Source organism: Macrobrachium nipponense, chromosome 13, assembly GCF_015104395.2.
Source record: "Macrobrachium nipponense isolate FS-2020 chromosome 13, ASM1510439v2, whole genome shotgun sequence".
Lineage (NCBI taxonomy): Eukaryota > Metazoa > Arthropoda > Malacostraca > Decapoda > Palaemonidae > Macrobrachium > Macrobrachium nipponense.
In genome coordinates, this window is record NC_087206.1 from 36,578,562 (window position 1) to 36,605,804 (window position 27,243).

The following is a 27,243-nucleotide window of genomic DNA, read 5'->3' on the forward strand; positions in this document are numbered from 1 at the left end:
ATAGAATGGTTTACTTTTAATCTCGTTGCTGTCTAATGGGCTCAGGTTTCATTTTTGCATAATGACCAGTTTATTAATGATTTGGAGACAATAGTCTAATTTACACCAGTCCTGTAGTAATTTACTTTGTTAATTCTTTGTTCTGAGTGATGTTTCCTGCTGAAATGAGTTTTACAACTTCCAAATAGATGGTTCTATTGGCTGCTTTTGAGTTTGATTAAGCTTACTCTGAACTCCACTTCTGAAATGAAGCTGTTAACAGTTCAGGTTGCAGTGGTCCCAGCTATCCCCTATTGCTAACTCCCCAGATATTCTACATAACAAAATTGCAAAGACTTTGCCAAAAAGATACACTTCCTTTTCAACCTCGGAGTCAGAAGCCATGGAGCCCATTGCCATGGTTTTTTTTCAGGCTGCCTTGTGAGTTTGACTATCGGGGAATAATTGTAAAAATACACTGGGGTCTTTTGAATTTCAAATGGAGGAGAAAGAAAGAGGCTTAACAAGCAGGTAAGCAAAAAATGTAAAGGTGCTGTATTTGTGCAGCTTTGATTGACTGGTGCACTGCACTAACTAGATTCGCCTACCTCACTACTCTGACATTGTTAACCCAGTTCTCATAGCTAGTGGCAAACAGCTGTTAGAGTTCTGTAGTAAGATATTATATTTATTCTAGAGGAGTTAGGAATTTGTGGCAAAGAACTTCATGTTTGGTAATGAGGGTTCTTGATAAATGAAAGCAGTGTGGTTCAAAGCCCTTGTAATAACATTCAAACCCTTTGAAAATAGTTTGTAAAAAAAATTTACTTTTAATGTTTACTATCATCAATGAAAATGTCCAAAATTTCATCTTTTCACACACAAGTAACAGATACCATCGTTTTGGACAGGTTTAAGGCAGTCCATGAAATATTAATGAGATTGGTTGGAAATGGGAGAAATATCTTTGAGATATTGGATATTAATGTTAGAGCAGCTAGACAGTGGGCTGTGTTAATGTATTTTTATCAAAGCCTCAGGGCCATTTGGTAATTTTGATGTAACTTTTTCAATATGATGTATTGTATTTCATATTATATTGCCCACTCCCCCTTAAGGTTTATCTTCACAACAGGCTCACTTTTTATAAGTCGTAGCAATTTTAAGATTGTATATTCTAAGGACTAATCATTGGCTTCCTATTCCATTCTGAAGCTAAGAGCCAAAAACCAATTATGTACAGTATTTTCAAATCACATGAGGTCATGGCTTCTGTGGCCATTCCAGCTTTGTATATTGAAAGGGAAGCGGAGGGCAACACTCCTCTTTGCTGAGGGAAGTCCATGAAGTATTGAAAGGAACTTAGTTTGTGAATCTGAGGATTATATTCTTTTTGTTAAAGAGTGTGATCCTGGAGGGATCTCAAGGAACTATGTATCAGAGGGGTGTTCAGGAATTTGAGAAATGCCATATCCTTGAGGCAGAGAGAGGGTAGGTAGAATGTCTCCTGAGAGAACTTTACCCTTACGAAAATCAGTGATTATGAGCTCAAACCATTTTCATATACAGTAGTACCTCGAGATACGAAATGCTCAACTTACGAAAAATTCAAGTTACGAAAGCCAATGCGAAAAATTTTACTGCTCTACATACAAAAAGTTTTCAAGATACGAAAGGTTTCTGAAAGTCCGAGATTCGCCCGATAACAATTTTGAAACTCGCGCCACCATCTTAGTGCTAGTAGACTCGCCACCATCCTCCTGCTCTCCCATTGGTTCCTGATGCTAGCCAAGCCATGAGATCCTTCTCTCTGATTGGACAGCATCCCTCCCATCATGCATCTTCTATACGTACACGCTGGCGTCCCTTAGCTCGGCCACTCCGCACCCGAAACTTTACCGTACGCAATCGGCATTCGTTCGCTCCAACGATTTCGTTTAGTAACGTAAATTCGTTAGTGATTTCGTTGCAGTACATATCGTGTTGTGCGAAGACTGTATATTGTGTAACTTTACGTAAATTAACGTAGTCATGGGTCCCAAGAAAGTTGAAATTCACGGAAAGAAGCGCATGCTCTCTTTGGAGACAAAGATGGAGATCATAAAGAAGTACGAAGCTGGTATGCGATTGAGTGTGATCGCAAAGGAATACGGCCGTAATCCGTCGACAATAGGCACCATCCTTAAACAGAAGGATGCCATCAAAGCAACTACACCGTTGAAGGGCATCACTATTTTGTCCAGCAAGAGGAGCCATGTGCACGACGAGATGGAACGGCTGCTCCTCATCTGGATAAAAGACAAAGAAATCGCTGGCGATACAGTAACGGAGACAGCAATCGCTCACAAGGCCAGTGCTATTTTCGGCGATTTGATTGCGCAGGCGGAAGACGAGGGAGGGAAGGGACTTCAACGCCAACCCCAGAGTTCAAGGCTTCGCATGGCTGGTTCAAGAAATTTCGTAAACGGACTGGCATCCATTCGGTGGTGCGTCATGGGGAGGCTGCCAGCTCGGACACGAAAGCGGCCGAAGCCTTTAAAAAGACGTTCGACGAGATGATGACCAAGGAAGGCTACAGTTCTCAGCAAGTCTTCAACTGTGATGAGACTGGCCTTTTTTGGAAAAAAATGCCTCGTCGGACATACATCACGGAGGAAGAGAAGAAGCTACCCAGGCATAAGCCTATGAAAGACAGGCTTACGCTCGCACTTTGTTCGAACGCCAGTGGGGATTGCAAGGTGAAGCCCCTACTGGTGTATCACTCCGAGACTCCTCGAGCCTTCAAGGCCCACAAAGTGTTGAAGGAGAAGCTTCCAGTGATGTGGAGGGCTAATGCAAAAGCCTGGGTAACGAGGCTTTTGTTCACGGAGTGGGTAAATCTGTGTTTCGGCTCGACTGTGAAGAGTTTTTTGGAAGAGAAGCACCTCCCCCTGAAATGTCTGCTGGTGTTGGACAATGCCCCTCCCCACCCTCCTGGCCTCGAGGAAGATATCCTAGCGGAGTATTCCTTCATTAAGATTGTTTTTCTTCCGCCCAACACCACCCCTCTCCTCCAGCCCATGGACCAGCAAGTGATAGCGAACTTTAAGAAGCTGTACACGAAACATCTTTTCAAGAGATGTTTCGACATCACCGATACCACAAACCTCACCTTGCGTCAATTTTGGAAGGAGCATTTCAACATCGTCATTTGCATCCGACTCATTGACCTAGCTTGGCAGGAGGTTTCGAGGCGAACCTTGAATTCCTCGTGGAGGAAACTCTGGCCTGATGCCGTATCCGCCAGAGACTTCGAGGGATTCGACGTGGGCAAAGCTGGTACTGCAGAGTCAGAAACAGTTGATGATCCCGAAACTGTTTTGGAACCAGATCTTGATGAGATCGTTGCACTCGGCAAGTCCATGGGGCTGGTCGTCGACGAGGACGACATCAACGACCTTCTCGAGGAGCACCAAGAGGAGCTTACAACGGATGACCTGAAGGAGTTGGAGGCCATGCAACTTAACGTCGTTCAAGAGGAGTTCTCTAGCAGCGGCGAGGAAGAGGAGGAGGAGCCTATGACAACGGCAGAAATTAAGGATATTCTAGGCGCTTTTCATAAAGTGCAATTGTTTATCGAAAAAAGACACCCCGAAAAGGCTTACACAGGTCGTATGCTTGCGCAGTTCGATGACGTTTGCTCGAGTCGTTTCAGGAACATTGTGAAAAGTAGGCAGAAGCAATCTTCCTTGGATCGTTATTTTTTAAAGAGGCCTTCAGCATTAGCAGGAGTAAGCAAAAAGGAAGAACCAAGTGATAAAAAACAGAAAGTTGAAAGCAAAAAGGAAGAACCAAGTGATGAAAAACAGAACGTTGAAAGCGGTGATGAAGTTGAAATTCTGTAAAAAAAAAAAAAAAAAAAAAAAAAAAAAAAAAAAAAAAAAAAAAATTTTTACGTAATTTCTAGATTTTTGTAAGTTAAGTGTTACAGTTTTGTTAAGGTGTTTTGTAAATTTTAGTTTTATGGTTTTCCTTAAATTTTTTGTGTTTCCGTAAAGTTAAGTGTACGTACGTACGTACGTTATCTGCCGTTTGTCCTCCTCCTCCTCTGCCGCCACTATCAGAGATAGCTTCACTCGAAAGGTAAGCTTCCACATTTTACGTTACAGTAATAATATTTCTTGTACACTAATATACACTTTATTTACAGGTTTTCGATTTTTATTCTTAATTTAGGTATTGAATGGTCCAAATTGTTGTAGTATTTCATTGTTTATAGGTCAATTTAGCTTTATTATGAAATTTAATGGGGTGTTTTTGGAGGGCTTGGAACGGATTAGCCATTTTACATGTAAAATGTGTTCCAAGATACGAAAAACTCATTATACGAAGGCCGCCTCGGAACGGATTAATTTCGTATCTCGAGGTACCACTGTATTAAACTAATCCATGATGCTCAAGACCCATAAGCACCCTAATGTATGTAAAGATTTTCGGTACTTATTAATTTCATCAACCTCCTATTGGCAATGTACGTGTTTAATTATTTTGTGATCCATAGATACCAAGCCCTATACTACTGAAAGTGCTTTTTCTTAGTCCCTGTGATTTTTGTTGTTGTTTAGTGAGATTGGAGAGCCATTCCAGGAAGAAGGCTAATTATGATAGATGGGTTTGCAAATGCAAATTTATTTACTGTAAATATGTGGATTTTATTATTCTGTATGTACTGAAAGCAAATGAAGAGTGAATAGTTTATTAGCTCATGGATATTTATTTTTACTTTTGCAGAAACTAGATGAATCTACTACATTGCTCTCAGCTACCTGTGATAATTTTATTGTCACTTTAGAAGAATGCATGAAATTAGCCAATACATCAACAACTCCACAGCTGAGTGAACCACCTGTCGCTCCAATCACCGTCCTAAAGGTTAGTCAAATAAATGTGTAAAATTGAAAATCATAGTCGATATTACCTGACTTTTCTTTTTTTCTGTTGAGCCCAAACCCCGCGATATAGGAGATTGATCTCGAAACCCTGTGACTAGAAGAGATTGATCGCCAAACCCAGCCTTTACAAAAGTCGCGGTCTGAAATCGCCAATGTGTGACCCAGGCTTTATTTTCACTTGTTTTCATTGTAAAACGAACTTTACGTTAGTTATCTTTTATCAGTGTAAAAACAATACTAAAATGTGCTCTTTGATATCCAGTAGTTTTGATTGAAATAATTTTCTAGTTTTATCTACGTTTGTGTTTTAGTTTATATCAAAGTTTGGGAGTTTTACCCATGTTGCTGATGCATGATAACAGTCATTAACAGTTTGAATATTATTTTCTCAGCTTCAGCTACAACTTGCAGTTTAAATTTAATAGTGTATTTCCTTGACGATTTTTTATTCATAGCAAGTAAAGTTATTACATAAAATTATATCAGTCTATTCTACATAACATCGTTTATAACATAACTACATAATTGTTTGCCATCGTACGAGGCTGAAATACAAACAAAACGGATGTTGTTATCAGATTCGGTTGTATTTAGGAAAAAAGTAGTTTCTCGCTCGGGCATTCATGGCTGTACATATTTTACAAGTATAACGTTAAAACAATGCTTTCATCATTCTATTTAACTTTTTTAATTTATTTAAGTAGATGGCATAAAGATATAGAGGTAAAGAAGTTAAGCAATTGTAATTTGGCCTCTCTTGCTGCCTGATTGTACACTGCTGCGTGGGCCCGTTGTGTGCGAAATTTAAAAATACTTGTTTTCAAAATATTGTTGTACCGCTATTAATTGCTAACCCCATCGTAAAATTGGATTATCGTAATACGAATTATCGTAGCTTGAATATTATCTGTAATTAAAATAGTATTGATTGATATTGAATGCTAACATATCTTCCATTCCTAGTCTTGATACAGTATTCTATAAGGTAGTCATGTGTTCAAGACCAGAAAAATTGGAAATATTCTGATGCATTTCATTTGTTTATTTTAGGAAAGAAAAACCTCATCTTCAACACCTATAACAACACGGCAGAATTCTACGGAAAGGTAAGATTATTTACAATTCCAGTTTTTAATGCCTTTTAACTTTTTGGTTATTAAAAAGAATATGCTGTTACATGTACATTTATAAAGTATAATATAACCACAAATACAAACTACTCTAATTTTACCTATGCCATAAGACAAGTAGATGGAACAACTGTTATACAGTCCCTGACTTACAAATAGGTGAGGTCCTAAGAAACTGTTTTGAAATTTTAATTTGTCCGCAAACTTAAGCTAGTACTACTACAACAGTATAAGTGCTTGGTAAACATATCTAACTAGGATTGAATTATATTGGCAAAATGGGAGAGGTTATTGGGTGGACTGGGGTTGTTGGCAGCAGAGTTAGGAATGATGATAAAGGCAGTCAGAGATGGAAGGTACTCAAGGTTGTCCTTCATAGGGAAGTAACACCTGGATTTGATTTTCTGTCATTGGAGCACATTTGATGCTGTAATGACATCACAGCAATCCTTTAGTGACACTGCTTTACGTTGTGGCATTTTTTGACTTTACAGTAGTTTTTGTTGAAAATAATTGGAAAAATGGAAATTGACAAACAGGCAGTCGTCAGTTATCGGTGGGGGTTCCGTTCTCGGCAGGGTGCTGATAAGTGAAAACTGCCATTAACCGAAACTTGTTGATTTATGGCACTTATGGCGCCAATATCAGGTTAATGGCGCCAACAGTCAGTTAATGTCGCCTCTTTTAGGTATGTTATGGTGCCATAACTCATATTATTAGCACCTTATGGCACCAGTAACCGGAACTTGGCGCATTATGGCACCATGAATCATCAATTTTATGGCACTAGACAAGCCCCATAAAACTGGATCCACTTTAACCGAGTCTGCATAACCGGGGACTACCTTATATGAGTTTATGCAACTTTGTCAGATAGCAGAAATGTCAAAGCCTTAACCCCTTCGCCACCCGGCTGCTGCATTGCTTTAAAGGCTTGCATACCGCATGAGGCCCAATGTCGACCTCGAGTATCAATCATTACTTGCTCCCACTAAATTTTATGTTATTCATATTTTTCCTTTATATTCTTATGTGAAAACATTATTTCTGGGCTCAGTCCGTGTCGCTTTGTGAAATATCCCTTTAATTCATATTTCTAAGGTAAGTAATGCTAACATTACCAGAGAAAAATAAAAGAGGGGGATGTCAGAGTATCCTAACTCGCTCACCCTAAATAAAAGAGGGTGTCGGTATGGTACTGGGGCAAGTGAGACCACTACCACGGACCACTTGTCATTTAGAATTCTCCTTCACCAAAATCCCCCTCCTCGAGAGAGCTGGGACACAGCCGGTGCCAGCAACTACTACTACACACTCACCCACGCCGACAACAGCGCCTCTCGTGGCCATCCTTTTCGTTAGCGACTTCTCGCACGCACATAATTTTTCTCTGCTCTGTGTTTTGTGCCCTAACTTTGGATTATCTTTCCACTATGGAGTTCCAAGCTATCGCCGCAGCTAAGTTAAGTACTGCCAAAAGGTACACGTATTTTTAGCCAGTCAGGATCCGTTTTAACTGTTTTTTAGGTTCATTAACCCTCTTACGCCGAAGCGGTAAAAAAAAAATTGTCTCCCGTGTGCCGGAGGTGTTTCAGAGTGAGCGCGGAAGCGGAAAAAATATTTTTTTCAAAAATTCACAGCGCGCTTAGTTTTCAAGATTAAGAGTTCATTTTTGGCTCCTTTTTTTGTCAATGGCTGAAGTTTAGTATGCAACCATCAGAAATGAAAAAAATTATCATTATCATATATAAATAATGCGATATATGATAGCGCAAAAACGAAATTTCATATATAATTGTATTCAAATCGCGCTGTGCGCAAAACGGTTAAAGGTAACAAGTTACTTTTTTTTTCGTTGTAATGTACACTAAATTCCAATCATTTTGGTGTATAACACATTGTAAAACGATAAAAGCAACACAGAGAAAATATTATCACAAAATAATGCATGAATTCGTAACGCGCGGACGTAAACAAATATTTTTTTCAAAAATTCACCATAAATCTAAATATTGTCCTAGAGACTTCCAATTTCTTTCAAATTGAAGACAAATGATTGAATATTACTATACTGTAAGAGTATTAGCTTACAATTGCAGTTTTTGACCATATCTGATGAGTTAAAGTTGACCGAATGTCAAATTTTTTAATATATATATTTTTTATATGCAATTATTTTGGAAATAAGAAACGCTACAACCTTCAAATATTTTTCGTTTTATTCTACATGAAATTGGGCACATTTTCATATATAAAACTCTATGAAATGCCTAATATGAATTGGAGCAAATATTCCGAGAATGGTACGTACGCATTTCGGAGATTTGTGGCGGAGAATCCGCGCGCGGAGGGAAGGAAAGATTTTTTTTTTAAAATTCACCATAAATCTAAATATTTTGCTAGAGACTTCGAATTTGTTTCAAGATGAAGGTAAATGACTGAATATTACTAGACTGTAAGAGTTTTAGCTTACAATTGCGTTTTTCGACCATTTCAGTAGAGTCAAAGTTGACCGAACGTGGTTTTTTTTCTATTTATCGTGATTTATATGCAAATATTTCAAAAATGAGAAAAGCTACAACCTTCAATTATTTTTTTGTTGTATTCTACATGAAATTGCGCACATTTTCATATATAAAACTTTATGTAACGGCTAATTTAAAATGGTGCAAACATTACCACAATCGCACGTATGATTTTTTCGGAAGAGTTACCACGCAGACGTAAAGAAAACATTATTTTTTTCATAAATTCACCATAAATCGAAATATTGTGCTAGAGACTTCCAATTTGTTGCAAAATGAAGGTAAATGCTTGAATATTACTATAATATAAGCGTTTTAGCTTACAATTGCGTTTTTCGACCATTTCGGTAGAGTCAAAGTTGACCGAAGGTTGAAATTTTGGCAATTATTGTTATTTATATGAAAATATCTCAAAACTGATAAAAGCTACAACCATGGGTTGTTTTTAGTTGTATTGTGCATGAAATTGTACACATTTCCATATATAAAACTTTATATAACGGCTAATTTTAAAATGGTGCAAACATTACCACAATCGCATGTATGATTTTTTTCGGAAGAGTTACCGCGCAGACGTAAGGAAAAAGTTTTTTCATAAATTCACCATAAATCGAAATATTGTGCTAGAGACTTCCAATTAGTTGCAAAATTAAGGTAAATGATTGAATATTACTAAAATATAAGAGTTTTAGCTTACAATTGCGTTTTTTTTTTTTCGACCATTTCGGTTAGAGTCAAAGTTGACCTTCCGAAGGTTGAAATTTTGGCAAATTATTTGTTTTTTATATATGAAAATATCTCAAAACTGATAAAAGCTACAATCATGAGTATTTTATTGTTGTATTCTACATAAAAATGCGCACATTTTCATATATAATACTTCATGTAACGGCTAATTTACAATGGTACAAAAATTATGTCAAAGTGACGAAATAATTTCCGAATGTGTCACAGATACTTTTTAGTGCGGCAAGAAAGAAATTCGCACTTGCGCGCCTGCGTAACGATTGTAAACAAAACAACACCTTGATCCGTGAACTCCCAGCATCCTCCAAGGCGCATGATTCAAAGTTTTAGGCTGGTAGGCCTATAAGTATTTTTCCACGAATTTAAAAAAAAACTTTTGTAAGTCGACGTAAAATATGTCCAGTCGGCACACGGGAGACAAAAAATGTCGACGTAAAATACGTCCAGTCGGAGTAAGAGGGTTAACGGACCTTCCTTGTCTGGTCTCGCCTTGTGTTTATCTTATAGCTTCCGCGGTCTCCCATACCGTGGTGGCTATTCTGTGCAGTGCCTATGATTATTTTATGATTATTTTAGTGTGGTGCGGGAAGTGCTACAATTTTCATGTTTTACATCGTACTATTCGGAAATCCTATGCTTCCATGTCTTAGCTTAGTGTTCATGCATCGTATCGGCAGAGGCCAGCTCCCGAGTTGTTGGTCTGTCTGCCTTCCAGGTAGGCTAGCCTAACTTCTCCTGGACGCCCCCTCTCTTTCTCTTACACGGGATTTCCTTCTTTTCCTTTTCATTACGATGTATTTGTTATGGGTTGCATATTTGAGACGGTTTGCATTAGCCTAGGCTATGTTTTGTCTGTCCCGTTCGCCTTGTGGTCCAACCACGTTCGCAGTGGGCCAGCTGATCACCTCAGTCCACCAGCTCAGCCCCCATCTTCCTCCCTCCCCATCGTGGGGGGGAGGTAGTCCTCGCTCGCTCACGGTCGCTATGGCAACCATCCGAGCACCCCTCCCCTCCTCCTCCCTTCTCAGGGAGGATACGGGAGTTACGGACGAGGGGGGGTTTGAGTCTGGGTCTTTTACCGTTCTCTCCATGAGTTTCAGGAGGGGTACCCCGTGAGTTCGGGTTGGGTTGGCCACCCCGCCAGCTCGCACTGGGTCCTCCTCGGTTCTCTCTATGTCTATCTCCTCTATCCTCCCCATCCGTTATTTGGCGGACTCGCTGGCTCCGCCAGCTCCTTGGGGGTAACGGAGAGTAGCCTTGACATGCATCCCTCTGTATTCACATTTTATGATTCATAGTTCTGTTGCCACTTCCGCTAGTCCGGCGGAGCACCCTCTCACCATCTGGGTTCTGTCTGCTTGCGAAAGTTTTTTACGGCGGAGTTACGCTTCGCTTGCCTTGTTTATTATTTATTTTATCTTATTTTGTTTTAATTTAAGTTTATGTACTTGGGTAATCTTCTCGTGTATCTCCGCTGTGATTGTACCCTCACCTCAGTGTACTCTCGGTTTATGAGCAGGTTACTGGTTCGGCGGAAATCTTCGCTCCGGTGTACCGGAGTTTTTCGTACCAGTTTACCACGTCCTACGGACTTTCTCTCACTGAGTACAGGAGAGGATTATGCCCAGAATGAAATTTTCACTCCGGCATACAGCGGAGCTTCATATCTCTTAACAGGTTAGCCCTGTTAGTAACTGCCGATACTTATGTATCTGTTCACTTACAGGCTACCAACTGTCAAGAGGCGGGGTGCAACGCCATCCTGCAGGACCCATGCGGTCATGAGGTCTGCCGGACCCACGCTCCCTGCGCTGTCCGCCATAATGATTTGATTGTATGGCATCACGAGGCCTGCTCCATCTGTTATGATCTGGTGGATCAGTTTACTGCCGGAGTAAGTATACACCAGTGTAATACACTTGTATCTGTTCTTGGTATATACTGCTATAAAAGCTTATGTTAAGATATGTATATAAGTATAACTTAGTCTTAAGTATTAATCTTATATCCTCGGAGCTTCGTTGTAAGGATTACAATGACCCTTTATTTCAGGCTGCCGCCGTGAAGGACGCCGCGTCGGCTACCTTGAAGGCCTGGGTAGGAGGCTTTGGGAAGAACGTCTCCAAGGGGCAGCCACACATCCTGGACAAGAGTATGGCTGTCCGCCTCTTCCCAGGCGGCAAGACGACCGGTTACGTCGACCCAGCAGCGGCAGCTCCGTGCATCGCTGCTATTCAACAACAGGTGGCGCAGGCATTGGCGGAACAAGGGGCCCCGGAGATCGCCGAGGAGGTTGCAACTCTTGACTTAAATGTAGAGCCGATGACGGTAGGAGAGAGTGATTTATTGGTTGAGGTAGGTTTGCTAGGCGCTCAAGGGCTTCCCTTGGGTGTTTCTGGATCTTCGTCCCCTATTCCTTCTTCTTCTTTTCAAGGCTTTTCTGAGTCGGACATGCCAGCTAGGACGTCATCAGCTTCAGCTATCCCTAAAGTGAAAGGGAAGCGGGAGCAGAAGACCCTGGAGAGGACGTCTTCTAAGAAGACCTCGTCCTCGTCATCTCATAAGACTCCAGCTCACCATCCCGGAGCAGAAAAATCGAAGTCTTCTTCAACTTCTTACTCGAAAGGGTCTAGAGGCAAGTCCTCTAAGGAGAAGGCTCATGCTCCCTCTGAGCCAGAGCCTTCGACGTCCACCGGAGCGCGTCCTAAGACTCCCGCATCGGTCAGGGACTCTAGTCCTTTCGATACAGAGGCATTCACCGCAGGTGTGATGCAACAGGTGGGCAATCTAGTCGGTTCTATGATGAACGACAGGCTGGAACAGATGCTTGCGCGCATCTCCACCTCGTTTGAGGAGTCGGGTTAGTCAATCCAAAACATAACGGAGCGACTGACAAACCAGGAAAACCTGTTGGCGGGCCTTAGGGAAAGTCCCCCAGCAGTTTTTCCTCAGGCAGGTGCCGGAGTAACACCCATGCCGGATTACAATACTCTCCCTCCCTTCACCATGAGCAATCCTTGGTGGGTCGCAGCCTTTGCCCCCTTCAAGGATGGGATGATTTCTATTCCCAATTGTGGAACTCGAAGAATTGAGGACTTCGAGTTCCACCCCGCCAATCTCCAACCACCTTTCATGGGCTACACTCGATTGACGGAGACGGCATTGAGGAGGGAAGATAGTATCCCGAAGGAAACTGTCATTTACAGTCGGGATCAAGCCCAGAGGGAATGGGTTAGATGCCTCGAAGAATGGGATTGTACAAACACCAAGCTTCAGGCTTTCAAGAGCCCATTCACCATCTTTGTGTCAGAGGAGGAGACACTGCTCCCCTGATTTACTGATTTTCAAATATCAATATTAATGTAAACAGCAATAATATCAATTCATTAAAGAAAATACTAAAGTGAATTAGCAAGATTTTAGTTTATAAATAAAAAGAAAATGCATTTTACCCGGCATATTTCTCTTTGAACTCCAATAGCTAGCTGAGTTGGCTGGGGTCCAACAAGTGTTGCCATCTCTTGATTACGTAAATTCGTTGCCATCTCTTGATTACGTAAATTCTCTCTCTCTCTTTTACTGAGATGAGAATTTCTATGGTACATGTTTATGTTTATTAATATTTTTGCATAATAATAATAATAGTAATATAACTAATTTCAAAATTCATATGTGATAGTATTTTATAGAAGTTCAATAATCTATCCATTTCAGTCTTTTAAATAAGGATAACCCTCCTCTCTCTCTCTCTCTCTCTCTCTCTCTCTCTCTCTCTCTCTCTCTCTCTCTCTCTCTCTCTTTGCCACACGAGATAGTATGTCTTAGTGGTAACTCTCGCCTTCTGTTTGGGCTGGAAATATATGTATAAGTGTATCTTTAAGGACATTACTACATTTTATGGTAAAATAATAATATACAGTACTAGTTTACAAATATTATTAAGTTTAATGAGATTAAACAGTAACAATAACATTCTCTCTCTCTCTCTCTCTCTCTCTCTCTCTCTCTCTCTCTCTCTCTCTCTCTCTCTCTCTCTCTCTCTCTCTCTTACTTACTTACGTATGGTTGTAGTATGAATAAATGATTTACCTTATAACTAATTTTCAAATATTAATAAGATTAATTAAAAATAGCGATTCCCAGTCTTTTTATCCACGTGGGCGGGTGAGTGAATGACAGTTTGATATACGTATTGGCCAGTATTGGCGGAGGGGAAGGAGACGGAGTTTAGGAGTTATTCTCTCTCTCTCTCTCTCTCTCTCTCTCTCTCTCTCTCTCTCTCTCTCTCTCTCTCTCTCTCTCAGAAATAATTCATAATTTCACTCTTGATGGTCAGATATATGATGTTGCCATTCACTGCTCTCTCTCTCTCTCTCTCTCTCTCCTCTCTCTCTCCCTCTTCTCCGTCTCTCGCTCTCTCTCTCATCTCTCTCTCTCTCTCTCTCTCTCTCTCTGTTATTGGCTGTAGGTATATATTTTCAATAGTAAAATGTTTAAGATGACTTTGCAATGATATTAATAATATAACCTCAAAGATGAATACAGTAATAGGTTAGTAATTTTAGGTATATTTGAAGTAGGATGTTATTAAAAGTATACATTTGGTATCTGAACTTTCAAGATAGGCAGTTATAAGCATTTTTAGTGGTGGTTCTAACTATTCGCGGGTTTTAACTATTCACGGGGGTGTCTGGTACACATCTCCCGCGAATACAGGGGGAACACTGTAGTAGCGTACCTGGACGATTGGCTCATTTGGGCAACAACCGTCGAGGAATGCCTCAAAACCACAAACAAAGTACCGTTTATACTCGCATATTATGCGACTTTTGAAACCTAATTTTGAAGCTAATTTTAAAGGGGTCGCACGCGGTATAAAATTAGCGTACCGTCTATGCTTTCCCAAATCGGCAAATCGCGATAGTTACTACTGGAGGAAAACAGTAGATCTTTTAAAAAGTTATGCTTTACTTGTACTGCACTATATCCAATAATATTGTATGCATTCTCATATTACTATTGTATTTTAAAATACAAAAGAGCGATCGTGCGCCATTTGCATTATTTTGGTTTATACAACATGTTTAACTGTTCTAGACTAACTATCTATAATTTCCAAATCAGTTGATTAACCCTCTTACGCCGATTGGACGTATTAAACGTCGTGTCAAAATGTCTCCCGTATGCCGATTGGACGTATCATACGTCGGCTCAAAAAAGTTTTTTTAAAAATTCGCGGAAAAATACTTATAGGCCTACCAGCCGAAAACTTTTGTATCGCGCCTTGGGGGATGCTGGGAGTTCACGGATCAAGGCGTTGTTTTGTTTACAATCGCTACGCAGGCGCGCAAGCGCGAATTTCTTTCTTATCCCACTAAAAAGTATCAGTGACACATCTCGGAAATTATTTCGTCACTTTTACATAATTTTTGAACCATTTTAAATTATCCTTTACATGAAGTATTATATATGTAAATGTGCGCAATTTCATGTAAAATACAACAAAAAAATACTCATGATTGTAGCTTTTATCAGTTTTGAAATATTTTCATATAAATAACGATAAGTGAAAAAATTTCAACCTACGGTCAACTTTGACTCTACAGAAATGGTCGAGAAACGCAATTGTAAACTAAAATTCTTATATTATAATAATATTCAATCATTTGCCTTCATTTTGAAACAACTTGGACGTCTCTAGCACAATATTTCGATTTATGGTTAATTTATGAAAAAACGTTTTCCTCACGTTCGTGCGATAACTCTTCCGATAAATTTTTTCGTGCGATTGTCCTAATGTTTGCACCCTTTTAAATTTGCCATTACATAAAGTTTTATATATGGAAATGTGCGCAATTTCATGCACAATACAACAAAAATCATCCCATGGTTGTAGCTTTTATCAGTTTCGAAATATTTTCATATAAATAACGTTAAGTGCAAAAATTTCAACTTTCGGTCAACTTTGACTCTACCGAAATGGTCGAAAAACGCAATTGTAAGCTAAAACTCTTATATTCTAGTAATATTCAATCATTTACCTTCATTTTGCAACGACTTGGAAGTCTCTAGCACAATATTTCGATTTATGGTGAATTTATGAAAAAAAAAAAAAAATTTCCTTACGTTCGCGCGGTAACTCTTCCGAAAAAATCAGAATTTTTTTTGTGCGATTGTCGAAATGTTTGCACCATTTAAAATTAGCTGTTACATAAAGTTTTATATATGAAAATGTGCGCAATTTCATGTAGAATACATCTAAAAATGATTGAAGGTTGTAGCTTTTCTCTTTTTTCGAAATATTTGCATATAATTCACGATAAATAGAAAAAAAACCACATTCGGTCAAATTTGACTCTACCGAAATAGTTGAAAAACGCAATTGTAAGCTAAAACTCTTACGGCCTAGTAATATTCCGTCATTTTTCTTCATTTTGAAACAAATTTGAAGTCTCTAAAACAATATTGTGATTTATGATGAATTTTTGAAAAATATATTTACCTTCACTCCGCGCGCCGATTCGCGGCCGCAAGTCTCCGAAATACGTACATCGCATTATCCTAATATTTACTCCTTTTCATATTAGCCTTTTTATAGAGTTTCATATATCAAAATGTGCGCAAATTCATGAAGAATACAATAAAAAATAATTGAAGGTTGTAGCTTTTTCCATCTCCAAAATATGTGCATATAAAAAAATATATATATATATAAAAATTTCGACATTCGGTCAAATTTAACTCGTCCGAAATGGTCGAAATCTGCAATTCTAATCTAAAACTCTTACAGTATCGTAATATTCAATCATTTGTCTTAATTTTGAAACAAATTGGAAGTCTCTAGAACAATACTTAGAATTACAGTGAATTTTTGAAAATAATATTTTTTTACGTCCGCGCGTTACGAATTCGTACATCATTTTGTGATAATATTTTTCCGGTGTTGCTTTTATTGTTTTACTATGTATTATATATCAAAAGGATTGCAATTTAGTGTACAATACAACGAAAAAAAAATTAACTCGTTAGCTTTGACCGTTTTTTGCACAGCGTGATTTGAATACAATTATCTATGAATTTTTTTTTTGTGTCGCTACCATATATCGCATTATTTACATATGATAATTATATTATTTTTCATTTCTGATGATTGCATACTACACTTCAAGCAATGACAAAAAAATGAGCCAAAAATGAACTCTTAATCTTCAAAACTAAGCGCGCTGTGATTTTTTGAAAAAATTATTTTTTCCGCTTCTGCGCTCACTCCAAACCGGCGCCGGCATACAGGAGAGGTTTTGATTTTTAGGGCTTTGGCGTAAGAGGGTTAAGGCACAACACCGAAGGATTTTTTACTTTTTGTTTTACTCAGTAAAAAAAACATTTGTTACTTGAACTATTATTTTCATTTTAGGATACGCAGGTAAGTGAAAATTTATTAAAGTAAAAAAAAATGCATAAAATTAATAAACTAAAATACTCCAAAGTCGCTCTCCGTGTCCGTATCATCAAATACTGCTCTGAATTCTTTGCCATAAAGGCAGTCATCATATTCGTCATCTTCCAGATCTTTGATCATTTCATCTTCATCTCCTGCATCTTCGTATAGGACATCGTCAATCCACATGGAAGGTATAGTCTTGTCACCGTGGCGAGCTCTCTGGCATGGCTTTTAAAGATCTGGCCTTATGCTAATTTTACTAAAACAACAACTGCCCGCGTGTGACAGACCTTTGAATGTCCTTGAGACAAATCCCGAGGCTATAATTATAAGATTATAAGGGGTTTTCATTCCCGGGTACTTTAATCTCCTTCCTATTCGTCCCTGCTCTCTCTCTCTCTCTCTCTCTCTCTCTCTCTCTCTCTCTCTCTCTCTCTCTCTCTCTCTCTCTCTCTCTCTCTCTCTCTCTCTCTCTCTCTCTCTCCTAAATCTTACAGCTGTCCGAGCGAGAGCTTTTTTTATGGGACAACATAGGCCCGCATTTCGCATTTTCCATACTTATTTATTTTGTATACGATTGCCCTTTCTCGGCTGTGAAGTTGATGTCTATCCATGGCTGTGAGATGACCAGGAATAACTTGTAAGTCGGTGTCAAAGTCACTCCACACTTCAGTCAGGCCAAAACTTTGCCATATCGCATTCAAGCAATATTCAGTCATTGTTTCCTATCTATTATTTTCTCAGAGAGAGAGAGAGAGAGAGAGAGAGAGAGAGTCTGTCTGTATACGATTGTTTATTTTCTCACTTGTCAAACTTGCTGTTATGCTTTATTTCATATTTCCTTGCTCACCAATTTATTCTATACCTACGATATTAAGAAATTAAGATATGTGTAGAAGGGAGAACTGCCTCCAGACTGTACAGTCAGTATGGATTTAAACGCACGTGCACGGTCCAGATATATTCACAACAGCACCAAAATGAAGTTTGTGGCTAAGAGAGATGCAAATATCGATCCCCAAAATATCCTTTTCTTAGAATCGGAGAAAAGGGAATCAATATTGCGCCAATATGACGCAGCAGTTAAAAAACTGGCAAATTTCCTGAAGGAAACGGATTCTCGAACCATGACAGTTAATTTAGCTATATCCTTTTTCAGATCTCTGTTTGAAAAAGGTCTAGCAGCTAGTACTATTACAACCAATAAGTCAGCTTTAAAGAAAATCTTCCAGTTTGGCTTTAAGATAGACTTAACAGACTCTCACTTTTTGTATATTCCTAAAGCTTGTGCTAGGCTCAGACCTTCAGAAAGACCTAGTTCAATTTCATGATTCTTGAATGACGTTCTCAAACTGGTTTCAGATACTGACAACGATTCATGCAATTATATGATGATATTAAGGAAAACATTATTCTTACTAAGTCTGGCCTCAGGAGCCAGGATATCCGAACTGTCGGCCCTTTCCAGAGACTCTGGACATGTCGAATTTCTCCCATCAGGAGAAGTTCTATTATCTCCAGATCGTAGTTTTTTGGCTAAAAACGAGGATCCCTTGATGAGATGGGCCCCTTGGAAGGTCCTCCCTCTTCTTCAAGACCCTTCTCTATGTCCGGTGACGACCTTACGAGCCTATCTGTCCAGGACATCACCTAGGTCATCAGGTCCCCTTTTTATAAGGGAAAAAGGTGGCACTATTTCTGTAAAAGGGATCAGACAACAAATCCTATATTTTATTAAACAAGCTAATCCTGATTCATTCCCCAGAGCCCATGACATCAGGGCAGTAGCCACCTCTATTAATTACTTCCAGCACATGAATTTCAATGATTTAAAAAAGTACACTGGCTGGAAATCGCCGACAATTTTCAAACGTCACTACATGAAATCCTTGGAATCTCTTAAATTTCCGGCAGTGGCAGCGGGAAACATAGTTTCCCCTGACACTGTCTAGTAGTTGTAGTCGAAGATCCAGATCTCCTTTCTACCTGCCTCACTAATATTTTCCTTTAACCCTACCTTCAGGCTCAATCCTGTTTTGAGCCTTAGCTGCCTAGAAAGGCTACATATCGTGAGGTGTCCCTTATTTTTTTGCTAGGGTCACTCACACATGTAAATAGCATTGCCAATTGTGACTATTTTGTGATGTTCTCCCTTATTTTTATTCTAGGGAGACTCACTTGTATATATTAATATTTAATAAATTCTAGTTTTAAGTTATCATAAGTTAGTCGAAGGGTAATTTTAAGTTCTACTACGTATTTTAAGACTAACTCACATTATGTTATACTGGTTTAGTTTAAGTATGATAACTTTGTAACTGTTTGAAAAACTAGATTATAATTATTTTAGTTTACTTTTGTGTTTTCTTAAGACCTTCCATTGTTTCTTTCTCAATCTTGTGCTAATTCTCTGGTACTATTTCACAAAGCGACACAGACTGAGCCCAGAAAAGGGATTTTGACGAAGGAAAAATCTATTTCTGGGCTCAGTTCGTGTTGCTGTGTGAAATAATCCTTAAGTTCATTATTTCTAAGGTAAATGATCTAACACATACCAGAGAAAAATAAATTCAGGAAGATGTCAGTATAACTGACTCACTCACCCTAATAAAAAGAGAGTGTCGGTATGGTAACTGGGGCGAGTGAGACCACTACCACGAACCTCTTGCCATTTAGAACTCTCCCACACCAAAATCCCCCTCCTGCGAGAGCCGATCCATAGGCGGAGACAGCAACTACTACTACTACACCCCCACACCACGCCGACTGCCGCGCCTCTGGTGGTCATCCTTTTTCGTTAGCTCGTTAAAGTAACACGTGCCTTCTTTTGCTCTGTGTTGTGCTCTCTTTCTTTGGATTTATTATCACCATGGAACGTGCAGCTATCGCCGCAGCTAAGTTAAGTACCCGCAAGGTTTGGATTTAGTTTTTGTCAGCCAGGGACCTGTATTTTCCGTTTTTTAGGTCATATACGGTCGCCCGGTCTGACGCATGGCGGCCATCGGCTCGCCTCGTGTTTGGCTAGATTTCCCAGTCCTCCATACTGGGACATCTTCCATGATTTTAGCCTTTCATGGGTTCTTGTCACGTGTTACACTAATTTTTAATTTGCATCGTATTTATAGAATTTTAGGAATTCACAGCCCATGCCTTAGATCTAGTTCATGCATGCATGTCTCTTTGTCTAGGTATTTAGGGCTACAGTGTTTGATTTTCCTAGTCCAGCATCCTAGCTTTTGCTCTACATCGGCTATGGCTAGCTTTTGAGTAGTCGGCTGTTCTTCGGAACTGGCCTTCTCCTCCTGGACTTCTTTTTCTCTCACTCGTGTTTTCCTTTTCTTTCTATCCTTTTACGATGTAAGAATTTTATCGTTTATATCTTAGGTTAGCTGTTAGGGCGTCCAGTGCCTAGGCAGTTTTGTTGCATTTATCTTTATCTACAGTTTGTTGCATTTTCGCCCTATGGTACGGTTGGGCTCATGTGGTCACTGGTCTAGTGGTTGTGTTGCTTTATCATCTATTGGTCCACCTGTGATCGCATGTCCCTCTGGTCGCCCTAACCCCAGTTCCCTTCCTCCCCTTCCGTGTGGGAAGGGGGGGGGGTCTGCCCGGGCTCGCTTACGGTCGCCATGGCAACCGTGCGAGCACCTCCCACCTCCTCTCTCTGTATGCGGGGGTTCCCGGGAGGTTGGGACAGCTGGGATACTGGTGGACCACATTTTCGCCTCGGGCTCTGGGGGAGCTCCGGCGTGGAAGGAGGTTGGGGTTGGCCACCCCTCCCTCCGGCCGCATCGGTCTTCTCCGGTGTGCTCCGTTCTGATTTCTCTCCCTCCCCATTCGTTGTTTCCCCCGTCACCAGAGGACGGAACTCCTGCTCGCTAATCCGGGTGTCCCTTCGGTTGTTGTGGGGGATGGCTGGCTCCGCCAGCCACCAGAGTGGAGATGAATTCAAGTGGTCCTAGAAGCTTACCTACTACCTTCTTTCCGCTATCGGCGGAGCGCCTGCTTGCCACCCGGGCATTCCTCTAGTAGTTGGAAAGGGGGACGAGTATATATCTATGGCGGAGCTATACGCTCTTCTTTATGTAACTTTTCTAGTTTAAGTTTGTGACATCCTCCTCCATTCTCCGGCGTGGTATACTACTCCTTGAAACTCTCTATGGGTGTATAAAAACATCTGGTTGCATCCTTTTCCTCTCTCCGGTGTACACCGGAGATCCCAACCAGAGACGGAAATCCTAGATTTTCTTCCACACGTAGTTCGGGGGAGGATTATGTCCAATATTTTAGTGTACTCCGGCATGCAACGGAGTATTACAGTAGTACTGTAAGTGTGTAACGCTGATACTCATGTATCTTTTCACTTACAGGCTACTAACTGTCAGGAACCAGGCTGTAACGCCGTACTTCAAGACCCCTGCGGCCATGAAGTTTGTAGGACCCACGCACCGTGCGCTACCAGCCACGGGGACCTGACTGTTTGGCATCACGAGGCTTGCACCATCTGCTACGACCTAGTGAGCCAATTTTTGGACGGAGTAAGTATATATCGGTATAGGTTTACTCTTGTCCATCATATATGTTCTTACATATCCTAGTTTTAAGTTTTGTTGGATCATAATCTATTTTGTTAATGATTCGTCCGGGAGCTTCGTCGTAAGGACTACAACGACCCTCTCTTTCAGGCTGCCGCCATCAAAGAAGTCGCGTTGGCTACCCTGAAAGCCTGGGTAGGCGGCTTCGGGAAGAACGCCCCCAAAGGACAGCCCTACATCCCAGACAAGAAGATGGCTGTCCCTATCTTCCCCGGCGGCAAGACAACTGGGTACGTGGACCCCGCCGCGGCAGCTCCGACAATTGCCTCCATACAGCAGCAGGTGGCGCAAGCTTTGGTTGGCGTAGGTAGCCAAGACATCGTGGCGGACGTTGCCATACTGGATCTTAACCTAGAGCCTATGACGGTAGGTGCCGAGGATCTGTTAGTTGAGGTAGGTATGCTGGGCGCCCAAGGGCTTCCCTTGGGTGCGTCTGGATCTTCTTCTCCTGCCCCTTCTTCCTCATCCTTCCAAGGCTTTACGGGGTCAGAGATCCCCGCTAGTACGCCTACTGCATCTGTGCCCCCCAAGTTGAAGGGACACAGAGAGCAGAAGACCCTGCAGAAGACGTCGTCTTCTTCTTCTCGTAAGTCTTCGGCTTCCTATCCCGGAGCAGCGAAAGTGAAGCCTGTACCTTCACATTCCAAAGGGTCACGAGGCAAGTCCTCTAAGGAGAAGGTCCGCGCTCCCACCGAGCCTGTACCTTCTCCTGCTGCTGCCGGAACTCCTCCGGTGACTCCTGCCGGGGTTATGGCACCTAGTGCTTTTGATCCCGCTGCCTTTTCGGCAGGCGTCTTACAGCAGGTAGGCGATCTGGTTGGATCGTTCGGTACGAGGTTTGAGCAGAGGTTTGAGCAAATGTTTGCTCAATTCTCTTCAACGCTAAATCAGTCAGGTCAGTCCATTCAGAACCTGGCTGAACATGTGTCGGACCATGACAATTGCCTGGCTGGCCTGAACCAGACTCCTCAGGCCGACCCCCCGGTAGTAGGAACTGGTGTTGCCCAGTTACCGGCGTACGACACCCTTCCCGCCTTTTCCATGAGTAATCCTTGGAGGGTAGCAGCCTATGCTCCCTTCAAGGATGGCATGATCTCAATTCCGGAGTGTGGAACGAGAAGGATCGAGGACTTCGAGTTCTACCCTGCCGGATTGGAGCCGCCTTTCATGGGATACGCAAGGCTGACAGAGACAGCTCTTAACAGGGAGGACAAAATCCCAAGAGAAACTGTCCTGTACAGTCAAGATCAGGCGCAAAGGGAATGGGTGCACTGCTTGGAGGACTGGGACTGCTCCAACACCAGACTCCAAGCTTTCAAAAGCCCGTTTACCATCTTTGCCACCGAGGAGGAGGCACCACTCCCCTTTACGACAAAGCTAATGGGGGTAACTATGCAAGCGGGCATGAAGGACGAACCCCTCCCACAGCTCAAGGAAGCAGATCCTACATCTCCTCTCTTCCCAGCGTTCGGGGACCTGTGGGAGAACTCGGTGAGAAGTTACCCAGGCTGCCTGATAACCTCATTCAGGCAGAGTTTGAGGCAAGGACCAGGCTTGGGAGGACACTCAATTCCCTGGTCATAACTGAAGTGGCTGCTCTAACCTACGGCTCGGAACCTCTCTTCAAAATTCTGGCCAAGTCTCAGATGCAAACCGTGCAAGTTGACGTGTATGACTTTATCATCGCAAGGAGGAATTGCCGAAAACACGTCCTCCAAGAGGCTACTATCCGGCATGAGCCGAATAAGTTGCTCGCCTCCAACATCTGGGGAGCAGACCTCTTTCCGGAGTCAGCGGTCAACGAGGTACACCACGAAGCCACGAGGCTTAACCAAAGCCTCAGAGCTCGTTGGGGTATCTCGGCTAAGAGGAAGCCTGAGAACTCTTCCTCCTCTGGCAAGAAATTAAAGAAGACAAAGAGGTTCCAGCCGTACCAAAAACATCAGCAGCAGCAGCACTTTGTACAGGCTGTTCCGGTCACTCAACCAGGTCAGCCGTCAACATCTAAAGGCCAGAACCAGCCCATTCTCCTGCTGTCCCCACAAGGTCAGCCCTCAACCTCGTATACTGTTTCTCCGGCTTTCAACCCTATGTTCGAAAGCCAAACCTTTCAAACCTTTAATAGGTTTGCAAGGGGTAGCAGGGCCAGAGGTAACTTTCGGCAACGAGGCGCAGGAAGAGCTACCAACAGGGGTAAGCACTTCCGTGGAGGACGCGGAGGTCATCCCGCACAACAGCAGTGAGATCCCCCAGGTAGGAGGGAGGCTGTTCTTCTTCCGCCACAGGTGGGGGTTCAGCAAATGGGCACAGAGCATTGTGTCCAAAGGGCTAGGTTGGAGTTGGATCAAAGGTCCTCCCCCAACCAAATCATTCCTTCAACTACCATCAAAGGAATTGGCAGATTACGCAGAGGAGCTCCTTCAGAAAGGAGTTGTGTCGAGAGTCAAGCATCTAAAATTTCAAGGACGCTTGTTCAGCGTGCCAAAGAAAGGCTCATTAAAAAGAAGAATAATCTTAGACTTGACCCAGCTAAACTAATTCATTCGCTGTGACAAGTTCAAAATGCTGACCATCTCACGGGTACGGACCTTACTTCCCCGTGGGGCCGTCACCACCTCTATCGATCTTACAGACGCATACTATCATATCCCAATTGCGAGACACTTTCGCCCATACCTAGGCTTCAAACTGGGAGACCAGGCATTCTCTTTCAAAGTGATGCCCTTCGGGCTGAATGTAGCCCCCAGGGTATTTACGAAAATAGCGGAAGTAGTAGTTCAACAACTGAGATCACAAGGGATAATGGTAGTAGCGTACCTCGACGATTGGCTGATTTGGGCATCAACCGTCGAGGAATGCCTCAAAGCCACGAACAGGGTAATTCAATTTCTGTAACATCTGGGGTTCCAAATAAACAAAACGAAGTCCAGATTCACTCCGGAGACTCTTTATCAGTGGCTGGGCATCCAATGGGACTTATCCTCCCACAATCTGTCAATTCCGGTAGTCAAAAGGAAAGAAATAGCCAAGTCAGTAAGGCAATTCCTAAAGAACAAACAGGCTTCAAGGAGGAACCAGGAAAGAATCCTAGGTTCCCTTCAGTTTGCTTCAGTGACGGACGTCCTACTGAAAGCAAGGCTGAAAGACATAAACCGAGTTTGGCGCTCAAGAGCAAATGTCAAATCTCGAGACAAGTTGTCAGTAATCCCGCAAACCCTTCGCAACCAACTTCGTCCATGGGCGGAAGTAAGAAATCTGTCCAAGTCAGTTCCTCTTCAATATCCTCCTCCGGCATTAATTATCCATACAGACGCCTCACTAAGCGGTTGGGGAGGATACTCTCAGTTCAAAAAAGTTCAAGGAACTTGGTCACCTTAGTTCCGCCAACTCCACATAAACGTATTGGAGGCTATGGCAGTATTTCTCACTCTGAAGAGGCTCCTTCCACCAAAGAATTCTCATATAAAACTGGTATTGGACAGCGCAGTAGTAGTACACTGCATCAACAGAGGGGGATCCAAATCAAAACATGTGAACCATGTCATGATAGCCATTTTCTCTCTAGCAAACAAGTACAAATGGCACCTATCCTCCACCCACTTAGCGGGAGTAAGGAACGTGATAGCAGACGCCTTGTCTCGATCAGTTCCTCTAGAATCAGAGTGGTCCCTGGACAACAAGTCGTTCCAGTGGATACGCCGGAGTGTCCCAGGTCTCTAAGTAGATCTTTTCGCCTCACAAGCAAACCACAAGCTCCCTTGCTATGTGGCCCCCAACCTGGACCCTCTGGCTTATGCCACAGACGCTCTATCCATAGACTGGAATCAGTGGAGGAGGATTTACATCTTCCCTCCAGTGAATCTTCTATTGAAAGTTCTGAACAAACTCAGGACTTTCAAGGGACAAGTAGCTCTAGTAGCCCCGGACTGGCCAAAGAGCAACTGGTACCCTCTGCTTCTGGAATTGGTTCTTCGATCTCGACGGATTCCCAATCCCAAACTATCTCAGTCAGTACAAATGAGGACTGTGTTCGCTTCCTCAGGAATTCTCAAAACCCTAACTTTATGGACTTCATGAAGTTCGCGGCTAAAAAAGATGCAGATATTGATCCCCAGAATATCCTCTTTTTGGAATCAGATAAAAGGGAATCAACTTTGAGACAGTACGATGCTGCTGTTAAAAAGTTAGCATCTTTCCTGAACGAGACAAACACCACAACCATGACAGTGAATTCAGCTATATCCTTCTTCAGGTCCTTATTTGAAAAAGGCTTAGCAGCTAGCACTATTACCACTAATAAATCAGCTTTGAAGAATATCTTTCAGTTGGGTTTTCATATAGACTTGACAGACTCTTATTTTACGTCTATTCCCAAAGCTTGTGCTAGACTTAGGCCTTCCGAAAGACCGGCTTCAGTATCATGGTTCTTAAATGACGTCCTCAAAGTGGCTTCAGACACTGACAACTCTTCTTGCACATTCATAATGTTACTAAGAAAGACGCTATTTTTGCTAAGCTTGGCCTCAGGGGCCAGAATTTCAGAACTGTCGGCTCTATCCAGAGATGCGGGGCACGTAGAATTTCTTCCGACAGGAGAAGTTTTACTTTCCCCGGATCGTAGTTTTTTAGCAAAAAATGAGGATCCTTTAGCGAGGTGGGCACCTTGGAAGGTCATCCCTCTTCCCCAAGACCCTTCTCTTTGTCCAGTAATGACCTTACAAGCCTTTCTGTCTAGGACACCCTATAGATCCTCAAGTCCTCTTTTTTATGAGGGAAAAGGGTGGTACTTTATCAGTAAAAGGTATCAGGCAGCAGATCCTTTACTTCATTAAACAAGCTAATCCTGAATCATTCCCTAAAGCACATGATATCAGGGCAGTAGCCACCTCTATTAATTATTTTCAACATATGAACTTTGATGAACTAAAGAAATATACTGGATGGAAATCACTGACAGTCTTCAAGCGTCACTATCTAAAGTCCTTGGAATCCTTAAAATTTTCAGCAGTGGCAGCGGGAAACATAGTTTCCCCTGACTCTGCACAGTAGTTGTAGTTGAAGATCCAGATCTCCTTTCTACCTACCTCGACTAATATATCACTTAGCCTACCGTTAAGCTCTATGGTTCCCTAGCCTTAGCTGCTATGATTATAATCAAGGTGGAGTGTCCCTTATTTTTATGCTAGGGACACCCACACCATTTTTGTATATTATGAAATGTCCTTGGGTGTTGCCCCCCTTATTTTTATGCTAGGGTAGCACACCTTTATTGTTTGTTATAAATTTGTATTTTGTTTTAGTATTAGTGAGTCTTTACACTGTATTATCTTAACTCACTATACTACATAAGTTATCATTGTATAATAAGATTTAATTTTAAGTTAGCCATAAGTCTCTTTTATTTTGTTAAGATAATTTTGTATGATAACTTATGAATCAGTTACATTATACTTTTAATTTTATTTTATAGTTTCAGTGAGACCCTTTTTTGTATGTTCATCTTGTGCTGTTTCTCTGGTACTATTTCACACAGCGACACGAACTGAGCCCAGAAAAAGGATTTTGACGAAGGAAAAATTTATTTCTGGGTGAGGGGTTCGTGTCGCCCTGTGAAATCCCCCCCTGTCTCCCGCCCTGCAGCCCAAGATTGGCATCTAACGACAAGGATGACCACCAGAGGCGCGGCAGTCGGCGTGGCGTGGGGTGTAGTAGTAGTAGTTGCCGTCTCCGCCTATGGATCGGCTCTCGCAGGAGGGGGATTTTGGTGTGGGAGAGTTCTAAATGGCAAGAGGTTCGTGGTAGTGGTCTCACTTGCCCCAGTTACCATACCGACACTCTCTTTTTATTAGGGTGAGCGAGTCAGTTATACTAACATCTTCCTGAATTTATTTTTCT

The 27,243-nt window shown here is 41.7% G+C and overlaps 1 protein-coding gene across 2 annotated transcripts in view; it reads left to right on the forward strand.

The window, feature by feature from the left end:
• LOC135225744 (pleckstrin homology domain-containing family A member 3-like) overlaps positions 1–27,243 on the forward strand; it is a 223,533-nt gene that overhangs the window by 117,934 nt on the left and 78,356 nt on the right. For both annotated transcript variants that reach the window (XR_010317082.1, XM_064265139.1), the window contains exons 5-6: positions 4,750–4,890; positions 5,961–6,016. Coding sequence is in view for 1 of the 2 variants with exons in the window: in XM_064265139.1 (XP_064121209.1) it covers positions 4,750–4,890; positions 5,961–6,016 (197 nt within the window). In the remaining variant the exon portion in view is untranslated. The remainder of the gene's footprint in view (positions 1–4,749; positions 4,891–5,960; positions 6,017–27,243) is intronic.